The sequence below is a fragment of the Choristoneura fumiferana genome, chromosome 22, assembly GCF_025370935.1.
Source record: "Choristoneura fumiferana chromosome 22, NRCan_CFum_1, whole genome shotgun sequence".
NCBI classification, from domain to species: domain Eukaryota; kingdom Metazoa; phylum Arthropoda; class Insecta; order Lepidoptera; family Tortricidae; genus Choristoneura; species Choristoneura fumiferana.
The window spans coordinates 1,571,302-1,583,892 of record NC_133493.1 but is presented as its reverse complement, the minus strand read 5'-3'; the positions used below and the strand labels follow the sequence as shown (position 1 = coordinate 1,583,892).

General features: G+C 39.0%; 1 protein-coding gene across 1 annotated transcript in view; it reads right to left on the bottom strand.

Annotated features, from left to right (window-relative positions):
- LOC141440198 (nose resistant to fluoxetine protein 6-like) overlaps window positions 1-5,424 on the bottom strand; it is a 32,582-nt gene extending 27,158 nt beyond the window's left edge. Inside the window, exons 1-4 of the mRNA XM_074104663.1 lie at window positions 5,303-5,424; window positions 3,384-3,542; window positions 2,760-2,977; window positions 71-279 (exon numbers count right to left, since the gene is read on the bottom strand). Of these exons, the coding sequence (XP_073960764.1) occupies window positions 71-279; window positions 2,760-2,977; window positions 3,384-3,542; window positions 5,303-5,342 (626 nt within the window). The 5' untranslated portion in view covers window positions 5,343-5,424. The remainder of the gene's footprint in view (window positions 1-70; window positions 280-2,759; window positions 2,978-3,383; window positions 3,543-5,302) is intronic.
- Window positions 5,425-12,591: the final 7,167 nt, after the last annotated feature.

Genomic DNA, 12,591 nt, shown 5'->3' with positions numbered 1-12,591 from the left:
AAATACTGCAGTTCTTTTAAAGCTTAATCCCTTTCGTTTATAGGTCGTGTTTAGAGAACGATCAACTTACATGTACAAATAGTAGCCAATACGCGGTACATGGGGTGCTCCCGCCTCCTCGCAATGATGAATCTTAACGTCAGCATCCCAAGCTGCTTGTAAATGCTGAACACTAAGGAGTGCCTTCACGAACTTCTGCACAGATTTAGTCTGGCATCCCGATGGCAGGCACACTCCGTATGCCATGTAGGAGAAACTACGTCCGATGTCTGTGCCAGACTGAAAAAGAGGTTAAGCCAAGTTAAATTGTTCTACGACTTGCTTGCATCGTGTTTTTTTTTAATTATACCAAAGTATTATCTGGGACTAGGAGTCGAATTCGGTACTTTTTAACCACGCGATGCGTGGATCATCATATACAGTACCTGGGCGACCGAGCTTTGTTGGGGCTAAAACTCAATAATAAGCGTTTTCCCAGAGATAAGACCCCTACATACCAATATATTATATTTAGAAGCCTGTAGAGGTGTCCCACTGCTGGGCAAAGGCTTCCCCCCATATCCTCCACTCTACCCGTTCTTGGGCGATCTCTGACCAGCTGCGAAGAAAGGCGTCCAGATCGTCCCGCCATCGACGCCTGGGTCTACCACGCCGCCGAAGTCCATTTTGTGGTATCCAGTCTGTGGCTATTTTAGCCCACCTATTGGGTTCCATGCGGCTACATACCAAATTTCATCGAAATCGTTGGAGCCGTTTCCGAGATCCAATATATACTAATTATAAATGCTGTGAGAGGGTGAAATAGGGGATGAAAATTGATATAGAAGGTCGTCATTTATCGAAGATAAAAGGATGAATGTTTATTAAACTTGCCATTATGGCTCGTGATAAGAAGTAAATAGATATTTGTTCGCGCGTTTTTTAAAATTCTTCCTAAGAGGGGGTGAAATAGGGGATGAAACTTTAAATGGAAGATCGTCGTTGTCGAAGATAAATCGATGGTTCTTTATGAAACTTGGCATTTGGGCACGCGATAAGAGATAAATAGAAATTTGCTCGCGCGTTTTTTAAACTTCTTCCTGTGAGGGTGTGAAATAGGGGATGAAACTTTACATGGAAGAACGTCGTTGTCGAAGATAAATCGATGGTTCTTTATGAAACTTGGCATTTGGGCACGCGATAAGAGATAAATAGAAATTTGTTCGCGCGTTTTTTAAAATTCTTCCTGTGAGGGGGTGAAATAGGGGATGAAACTTTACATGGAAGAACGTCGTTGTCGAAGATAAATCGATGGTTCTTTATGAAACTTGGCATTTAGGCACGTGATAAGAGATTAAAAGATAGTTATTCGCGCGTTTTTATAACTCTTCCTGTGAGGGGGTGAAATAGGGGATGAAACTTTAAATGGAAGATCGTCAATGTTGAAGATTAATCGATGGTTTTTTTATGAAACTTGGCATTTGGGCACTTATAAGAAATAAATACATATTTGTTCAAGCGATTTTGAAAATTTTACCTGCGAGGTGATGTTAGCAGAGGGGGTGATACAGTGTTAGCAGAGCCTTCTAAGCTCAAGCAAAATGTACGCAATGTGGGATCATTTTAGATGGCTTATTGACATAGACAGTCAGACATGAAAAATTATAATTTTCAGATTTTTCTTATTTTATTGAGCTATAAGAGCTACCTTTATGCAAAATTCCAAGTTTCCAGGACAGCCGGAAGTACCCTAATTCCTTTTTCTGTTAAGGTGATTACATGGAAATACCTTTTTATTAATGACTGTAGCTATTGATTGCCTTGACTTAGAAGTTTGATTTTTTTACAGCTTTCGGGCCTATTGACCTGAGTTTTTCGCGACGCGAGCGGTGCGCTGACTGACGGACGGACGGCATAAAAGCAACTGCAGCGTTGTTATTGTTTGTAATGTAAATATGTAAATATTATTGTAATTTCGCCATATACTGAAATGTACTTCAGGGGCCCATAATAATGGGCCCCTGTTACTGTTATGGACCCCTTAAGGGGTCCTGAAACGCCTGAAAACGGGTTTTCAGGTTATGGCGTCATCGGATAGAGGGTGGCCTGAAACGGACTGAAAATATGTTTCAGCCTGCTAAAAACGCCTTCAAGATACGAAAAAACACGATTAAAGTCTATCACCTAACCCACCGTCGTAACAATACTATTTCACGCGGACGAAGTCGCGGGCAAAAGCCCGTATATATATATACAATAATTGCTCGTTTATAGGTATTAGATATAATAGATAGATAGATAGATTAGAATCTAATCAATAGATAGATACACCACCCCGAGCAATGGTAAATGTAAATGGTGGCGAAGATTCTTAATGTGCTCTCGAAACAGTTATTGCTCAAATACAAAGGCATAAACACATAATTAAAGATATTAAAATTTTGCATGACATGGATGCATATTCTCATAGATCAAAACAATAGAGCTGTTCATGCGGATCGAGAGAAGGCGTTGGCAAATATTTCAGGTTTTTGTTTTTATTTATGCGATTATCCAATTATTGATTCGCTTTCGTGATAGAATTACTAATAGGCCTTGGAATAAATAATTGCTTATTCATATTATGTCTATTAAGTCTATAGTTCCTATGGTTTTTGCTGTGCTAGTCAATTGATCGATCTGTTTTTCTAATTTTTTTTATCGATGGGATCAAAATATTCAACTTAAAATAAAACATCATATATTATTATATATGCCATACCTTAAGGTTAAGTACTTACGTCAACATAGTACAGCTCCGCTTTCTCATAAGGACCTGGCAGGTCCCAGTTCTTTTTGGCAGGGTCTTTACTCATCTCCACGTCAGCCAGGCAGTACTGACTCCTCAGTTCCGGGTGTTCGGAGAGCCAGGGCGGCCGCAGGCATTGATCGTAGTTGCCGAGGTGGTAACGATTACCGAAGAAGGTACCCAACGGGGCTTGTGGGTTGGCGTTCCAGGCTGGAAATATTGGGTAAGTAATGATCAAATCCATACTTCCATACTATCCATACTAATATTATAAATGCGAAAGTAACTCTGTCTGTCTGTCTGTCTGTCTGCTACGCTTTCACGCCTAAACCGCTAAACCGATTTTGATGAAATTTGGTACAAAGATAGAATAGACCTTGGGAAAGAACATAGGCCTTGTCCCTGCGGAAGAGTGCCCATAAGGCTGGATGCATTTCCGTGCATTTAACTTATATGTATAAGTCTATGATTCAGAAACAATAATATATTATGTCTGCCAAATTTTACCAATTCAGGCTGTGCGCCGTGTGCGTTGTCTGTCAGTCAGTCAGTCCTTCAGTAACGTTTTTTTTATGGATATAGAAGAAGTTTGTTTACTTTTCCTGAACAAACTTACTCCAAGACGCCCATAGTGTAGAGTTCTTAACATTGTTCAGGACGTTGAATATTTTGCCCCGACAGGCCGCTTCGTCGTCGTCCCATTGCTGACTTGACAGACTGCTGATCACGTTGTCCACCTCAGGTACCTTTACCAACTCATTCGCATAAGTTGTAGCTGTAACAAATAAACAATTATAAATATGTGTGTGCATGTAATATATATGTGTTAGGTAATACAAGTTCAGTTATATCATGGTGCACCCTATAGCACCCATAATATCTCTTGGTGTAAACTGATATATATGATATACATGAACTTGTAAAACACACTCACTCACTCAGCGTATGTTTCCAGCTCAATGTTGCTTAAAGTAAAGTAAAACATAAAACCCTGAAAATTTTATTTTTTGTCCTTGTACCCCGTTACAAATAAAATTTACCTAACTTTTAGTTTGCAAAAAGTAAAGTAACTTGTATCAGTTTACAGCGACACTGAGGCGAGCAGGTCCCGCGCACCCCGATCCCGCGTCACCGCACCCCCGCGCACTCCCACTACACTCTTTATGCTCGCACTTGTATCACTTAACACAACTGTTATTGCATAAATATTTTACGGGAATAGTTTGACTTTTAGATATAATTCAATTTGTATACCTTTACATTTAAAAATGTGTTTGTGATTCATGACGATATGTATCACTTATCACAAAAAAAATGTATAAAATTGGTCTCGCATTGGTAGTAGTACATGTTGAGTTGTACCCTGGTCTGGTTTTAGAAAAATTGGTCAAAAGTGGTATAACTGTAGATATATCAATATTTCCGCAAAAAAATACCGAAAAATAAAATGTGAAAATAAATACAATTTCACTTATACCACAAAGCATGAAAATAAGCTTTAGAGCAATTACATAAAGGGGTTACAACTTAATATATTATATCGACGATCTTGACGAACGACGAACTTGATATATTATGCACGATCTTTTTGCCGAAATGCTGCTAGTTGTATCACTTTTCACAAAATTATCTCCGAAACTACAGCACCTAAAAGTACGTGAGATAGACCCAAAATTCGTTGTTTATTTCTATTTTTTTCTAAATAAAACACACACAAAAGGGTACAAGTCGAGTTACACACTGATCACAGGAGGCATAGCATTGATAATTATAAAACTCAACAAATATATGTATATATCAAATAGTTGTATCCGTAGATTTCTTGTCTATATAAACTAATATTATAAAGAGGAAAGATTTGTCTGTTTGTTTGTTTGTTTGCATTTAATAGGCTCCGAAACTACTGGACCGATTAAAAAAATCTTTCACCGTTGGGAAGCTACACTATCTCCGAGTGACATAGGCTATATTGTATTTAAAAAAATTAGGGATCCGTACTAAAACTTCAATAATGTAGCCCAAGGTGTAAAATAAATAGTCATAAAATGTGTTTCAACGCATGCGCTGCGGAAAATATTAAAGAAACTACCAGATTATTGTGTTGTCACGCAATTTACATAAGTATTCCAAATTACAAGTCAATCTGACTACTGGAAGTTGGTCAAATTGAACTCACAAGATTTGATTACAGGCAAACAGACAGACGGACGGACAGACAGACAACGGGACAGGTGAAGCTAAATAAAAGCTTGTAGTATACTTAAACTTGGAATATTCCGCACACAATCCTTAGAAAAATATTACTTGATTTTTTAGTAATGGCTACGGAACCCTATCTTGGGCGTGTCCGACATGCTCTTGGCCGGTTTTTTATTTTCGTTACAGTACGCTCTCATAAATCTCTATTTTTTACATGGTCGGTTGTGTCACGCCATAAAGACCGTGTATAATTTTGTTGAGATTAGGTAATATATCTTGAAGTTAAGAAGCGCAAGGTGCTGTCAAAACAGATATTTCGAATAAAAAAAAACTTACCGATAAAAAATAAAATCACAATAATATTCCTTAATAACATTTTGACCTATTAAAAGTATACAGCGCAGCGTTACAAGTGCAGCGCGCGCCAAACGACTACTAATTGGTGAAATTTGTGAGCGGCCAGAAGGATTTACCGTCAAATCATGCGTGAAGTAATAGTTGAAAACGTGTTTTTTTAAGGTTCCATGCGAAAATAATGGAACCAAAACTAAATAATCCTAATAATCCATACTAATATTATAAATGCGAAAGTGTGTTTGTATGTTTGTGTGTGTTGTCCGTTTTTCACGCCGTAACGGAGCGACGGATCGACGTGATTTTTGGCATAGAGATTATGGGCCCAAGAGTGATAGGCTACTTTTTATCCCGGAAAAATGCATGCATGCATGCGATAACCGAATACCACGCAGGCGGATCCGCGGGCAAAAGCTAGTACTTACATAAATGGGAAAGTTTGTGAACGTTGTGAGAGCGCTTAATTCAGAGTTATTTAGTTTACCATGTCCAGTGTGAGTTTCTGTAAATTACTATTACCACTACCAGTGCCACTGTCAGTAGAGGCCTTATTGTGTAAGACACTTGGTATTATGGATGGGTTAGAAAGAGATAATGAATGCAATCACGATCGCCCGCGCGTTAGATTAGATAGGCATGCAATCCAGGGTCAATTCCAGGATAGGCAGCGTCTTGAGCTGGCGGCGCGCAATTGCGGCGCGAGCAGCGCTGCCTACCCTAGAATTGGCCTAATGCACGCCGTAATATTATTGAGGACGCAAACCGTGGACAGCAAAAAGAACCATCATGCTCGACCAGCTGAATGTCGGAACCAGATTATCCACAACCTGCTACCAGCGAGTACTCGGCTATTTTGGCCATTTTGGCTCGAAGGGAGTCAGACAACCTAGAGAAACTGAATGTGCTAGGCAAGATGAGGGGAAAAGGCCCAGAGAATACGATCACTGACCCGATGGTCGGATCAAATTAAGGCGATCACGGGGCTCACCTTGCCTGCAGCTCTGAAACTGGTCGAGGACATAGGGGTGTGAAAGCAGTTCGTCAACGTCTCCGTAAAGGCTTATCAAGACAGGCACGACCTTCAGATGAAGAATACGATGAAGAAGAAGTAGTGTCGATTGCTGTGTAGGCAGTTGGGAGTTTGCTGTGAAGCAGTGCGCCACCAGCACTAGCTCTGCCTACCCTAAATGCACAAATATAAATAACTTTATTTCGCTTGAAATATGGTATAAGAGGTGTTAAAAGACAATATTGGTTTCACCATCCGTCCGTGGGGTGTCCGGACAAGACTAGCTCCCCCTCCATTCCATCCCGTTGGGTGTCGTAGAAGGCGACAAAGGGAAAATCCAGAAGACGGGCAGCAGCGTCTTCTACGTAATACTGCGATCCCCAAGCCGCCTGCCAATCGTGGGGATTATGGCAATCTCTCTCTCAATCTCTATCCCTGGCCTTGGTAGCGGACCAGATAACGGAGGAGTAGGGAATGCTAAGAATCTCCGGGTGACTCCTTGCTACCATCCCCATCGGATATTGGCCCTGGCTACGCACAACTGAGGACGACCAAGAAGCGAATATTCACCGGAAGTGATCATCGTATTGTCAGAGGCACACTGAATATCAATGTGAAGCTTGAACGGTCACGTCTGATGAAGTCCACGCTCCGTCCTATTCCTGCCCAAATCCAGAACCCCGAAAGTTTTCAACTCGCGTTGCATAATCGCTTCCAGTGCCTAGCTGATTGCAAAACCACGGACGAGATTAATAACGAGCTGGTGGAAACTGTTCAGGCCGTGGGGTCCCAGTTCTTTAAGACTCCACGCCGGAAAAGACCTCAGAAGCTCTCCAATGAAAAAATTAAATTAATGGAACTTCGGAACGAGATGAGGTTGCAATCTTCAACTGACATGTCGGAATATGGCAGACCTTATAGACGAATCTCAAAATCCATGCAAAACGATGAGCGTGCCTTTAATACTGCACGAGTTCAGGACGCAATTGAGCGGAATCAGGGCTCTAAAGTGTTTGCAAAGAATTCATCTATTGGGAAAAGCCAAATGACTAAGTTGAAGATCGACGATGGCAGTATCATCTCATCGAAACCGGAGTTGTTGAGAGAGCTCGAAAGGTTTTACGAACAGTTATACGCATCGACACAGAAGCCCGTTGTGGGTTCAGCTCAAGATACTAGAGCTAAACTAACCCGTTATTACACATCATCATGCATGTTATGGCTGCAGCATCAGGTCATCGTGTTGCCACCATTGCGTTGTGTGTAGAATCAAATACTGATCAAAAGGAATCAAACACGACATATCTGCTATAGTTTTATCAAGAGTGTACCTACTAGTGTTCTGGATATCCTGGCTGCAGCATCAGGCCGAGTATTTCATAATCTTGCATAGTTATATAGCATACATAGGTGTTTCAAAAACCACACACATGTTTTAAGGCCTAATTATGTACAGTTGCATACATTACTTTATCTACACACATATCATAAGTACTCTAAGATGGGTTCAGAAGCCGTAGGGAAATGACCTGCATTGCTACCTGTAAAATATCTATAGACTTTGGATATTAAAATAATGCAATCAAAAATAAATCTAAACAAAAACAGAAACAAATTATTTATTGTGATAGTAGTTGACATTCACATTGGTACAATATGATATATTGATTGGTCCTGGTTGAATTGTGGTTGTAGGGTCTTGGTTTGAAGTTGAGCTTGATGCCATGTTTATATTTAATATTTCTTTGTGTTGAATTGAATTAAGAATCTGGTTTGACACATTAACCTTATTTTTCATTGATTGCCCCCGTGGCGTTTTAAAGTTGTTATATCACCGCCTGCATCTACCAGCAAAGTGGCCGATGTCCTGCGGAAGCAGTGTCCTGTGTACATCTCAGGTTAATTTATTTATTCAGAAACAATACAAGGATTGTGTTTGAAATATACTTACAATAAATTGAATATAACTACATCACATATTTAGGTTCCGGAAGATTCAAATAATTTGCTATGGTTTTTCCCAATGCTCCAAACTTATTGATGCCAATGTGTCGGTTAGTGCATTTCCCAGCTGAGTAATTAATAAAAAAAAAAAATGCTGAGCAAGTTTTTGGGCGCAACTCCATGTAACTTCCAGTTTCTGTGAAAGAACTTTCGAACGTTTTGTTTTTGTATTGCGGACAGTTACTAAAATGGTTTTATCAAAAATTTGGGCATCACTAAATTTTTGTCGGCGGCAAGGACCCATAACTCCAAATATTAGTGCCACCTGAAACAATATCAATATCAAGTTCTCAATGTGCTAAGAGATATGTATATAGAAAACTTCGAGCTTACATGAAATCAATTTTTTTTACTCGTAAATTCCATTAAATACTTAAAACAAATTAAGTAAGTTACCTTTGACTGCAGATATAATTGATCTGGTGCCTCGTTTAGAAACTTATTTATTTCTTCGGGTGAAAATGTATGCATTTAAGATATCCGGCGGAGTGTTCATATCGTTCTCGGAGTCACTACTACTCATATTTTCAACTAAAACTTTTCACAATTCTACTTTCGTAACAGCAAAAAACCAACAAACAATTCAAACAAATGAAAATGACAACAGTAATGGCGGCAATTCGATCCTACGTCAAGACGAATGTTTTTTTTAAATCATAGACAAACGAATGAGGTCACTATTCTCATGTCACTCGAGAGCAAATGTCGTGCGGATTATATTAAAAAACATACTGAATTGACGTTTCGTATCGATAACTGTGTTAATATCTATGGATACTAGAATAAAGACCCACTGGAGTTTTGACAGTTGTTCCAAATTTAAACTCATAACAGTACGAAAATCTGTACTGTTATGACATTACAGTTCAGATTTTAGAGATTTTACCTCTCATAGTAAAATTGGTTGTAATAATGCTGGTCATTTCCTTCGGTTTTCGAACGCATTTTAGAGCACTAATGATATGTGCGTAGATAATAGTAGATTATTGTCGTGGCCTGGAAGTAGCCAATTGCTGGCTGAGTATGAGTATTAAACGGACGAGCTTGCGAGTCTATTTAACTAATACGAAGCCAGCAATTGCTATTCCAGCCGAGACTAATATAAAGCTTCTCTCAAAAATGATGAATAATTCTGAAATAGCCTAAACTTTTTCTCAAAGTATATCATAACATTTAATTTTATTCCAATTATTTTTCTTTCGCTTTACCGCCTTTTTCCATTAAAAATAAACTGCAGGTTTATTTTTCCACCGAAAACACCACAAGCTGTTTCAAACCCAATAAAAAAGTCCAAAGTTCCAACAAAATATCTGATACCGCCCATTAGATTTGGCTGTATATGACTTGTGCCAACATTTCCATGGCCTTTCTAACTTTTTTTTAAATTTGTGACTGATTGCAGGCGCGCTAATTTATTATTGTCGAGCTAGCGCGCCTGCAATCTTTTTAACTTTTTAATTTTTCGCTGGCCATAAACTATGCACTTCACCTTTTGATATGTAAAGAATAATGTCAACTTTTACGGACATTTTTGAGAAAATAAAATTACTATATAGCAAAGGGTTAGGTTAGGTTAGGTCGAAATGCTTACGTAGGTTGTAATTTTTTTTTTGTTATCTTACTTGCGTAAGTACTTTCATATTCAAAGACAAATGGTGAAGGCCAGGTTTAAAACTGAATGTTAATGTTTTGACCTTTCAAGAATAACTCATATTTTACAAAGAAAAGCGGTCCGAAGTAACTTTGAAGGGTGTTTTTTTTTGTAATAATGTAAGTTTGAGCCGAAATAGCTAAATACCGGTCCATTATTTTTCCATGTTCTCCAACATAATATTAGTTTTGGAAGTTTAATTAAATCTTTTTTTTAAAACTCGATTGGCATTTCCTTTATAACATTGGTGGCAGCTAAGGGATATATTAAAAATATACCAGGAAAACATTTCTGAAGTGCTAGTGCGAAAGTGGACTTTGTAACATGGCAAACCTCCGCGGTGCGCAACTGGCCGCTTACAGAAGAACAAAATTCTAAATTCTAAATTGTTGATACTCATTTGTTTTTTTTCCGCGATTGGCTCTACTATTTGGCAGGGCGTAAGCCGAAATTTGATTATTTATAGAAATAATTAATTATTCACTTTGTGATAGCTAATTCACTGACTTTTACTTGTGATATAAGGGCTGCCACTATTGCAGGTATTGTAAATATTATTTGCTCTGTTTGTAACATTTATTTTTGTTTATATTGTGTGAAACCTAATCCAAGTCTCGTTTAGCTTTGTTTCGCTGGTCCGACACTATATAACGAGACTTGGATGGGTGCTGCAAGCAAGCAGTAAAGCAGGGTGTTTTATTCCAGCCCTTCCTTTTTCCTGCTGAATCCAAATCATCATCTCCACTTCCTCTCCGTTCTGCTGCCTCGGAGCAGATCGCCGTCGCGACTGGACGCTTCGAGGCTACCTCAACACCCTGCCCTGTTTCCCTACCTATCCTACAAGTCTCAGGCCAGTGTTTTTTAAAATTTATCTACAAGAGCAGTGCTGACTGAAATAATTGTATATATTTTCTTTTGTATTATATTTTTATTTTGTAACCACACGCCTTTTATTTCTCCGACCGGCTAGCCGGTTACAACTTTAATTGGTCGTATCAAAACCCTTAGACTCAACTCCGCCGCATTCATAACACTGTGTCCTGTTGAATCCTGTAACGCTGTATCCGGCTGTATCCGGCTGTACCTGGGTGTATCCTGGAACACTGTATCGAGTAAGATCCTGTAACGCTGTATCCAGTTGTATCCTGTGACGCTGTTCCTGAAAGAAAATCCACCTTATCCTGAAGACCTTGACATGTTGATCCTTGACGTGGTGCTATAGTGAGTACTCTCTTCATTGTGTTAGTGCTGTGAAAGTGATCCCAAGAATTTCAATACAAAACAATACATTTTTTTTTATTGCACATTGCACACCATAAATCAGAACAAAAAACTTATAATATAAACACTTAGATTCCTGAATCTCTAATACCCCTCGCGAATTCCAGTATACCATCGGTGGTACTCCTATTGCGCGGTCAGCACAGGTGCGTGACTTGGGTGTTCTCTTCGATCCGGGACTCACGTTCCACGCTCACATCGAAGCGGTGACTGACGCCGCGTACAAAAGACTAGGTTTTGTCCTGCGTCTACCCTGTGTGGTTGTTGTCTGCCCTGTAGACAATGTCGGTCTTATCGCTTAAAAGCGATCTCTTCCAGACAAACTCTTTCTTTTATTGCAATTGGGCAGGACATATTAGAATCAGTACAATCACATAAAACACCGGAGATCCAGGACGATCGTGCTTCAGTGACAAGCTGTCAGTCAAATTCATGCAACACAATAAAACTTCCAACTATTAAACTGCCTACGTTTGATGGCAACTATTTAAAATTGATCGAGTTTCGTGACAGTTTCGAGTCAATGATAAATGGCAACAGTGACATTCCGAACATAAATAAGTTCCACTACCTACGCTCCTCAGTAGAGGGCAATGCAAGTATAGTTATAAAATCCATTGAGTTTAGTGCAAACAATTATAAAGTCGCATGGGAACTTCTATACGACCGATACAACAATAAAAACATTTTGATTAATAATCACTTGAAAGCTCTCTTTTCTTTTGACTCTAAAGGAATCGTTCAAAGCATTTGCGAGCCCTTGAAAGTCTCGATCAGCTGACTGATAAATGGGATGCCCTAATTATTTTCATGGTGTCCTCTAAATTAGACACAAACACGAGTAGAAAGTGGGAAGAGTACAAAAGCAACCTTAAGTCGTTGCCTACTTTGGAGGAATTTTATTCTTTCTTGCGCAGTCGTGCTGATGTATAGAAACTTCTTATTGCAATCAACCGGACAAGAGTGACCACAAATTTGTGCCCGGGAACACAAACCAAAGTTTTATGGTTTCTGTTGATAAAAACCAATTATTTGTGATTTTTGTAGCCAAAGCCATCGCTTATATGAATGCTCAAAATTTCAAGAAATTAATATAGATGATAGGATTTATGAGATATCTAAATTGCAATTATGTAAAAATTGTTTCCGTAAAGGTCACAGTTCGTTCCACTGCCAATTAAGAGGTTGTTGCCGTGTTTGCAAGAAAAAACACACATTGTTGCACAAACAAATGGTAGACACGGAGGCTCCTCAGCCATCTAGTTCAGCTGCACCGTGACACAATACAATTTACAATACAATACATATAACTCTTTTTGCACACCA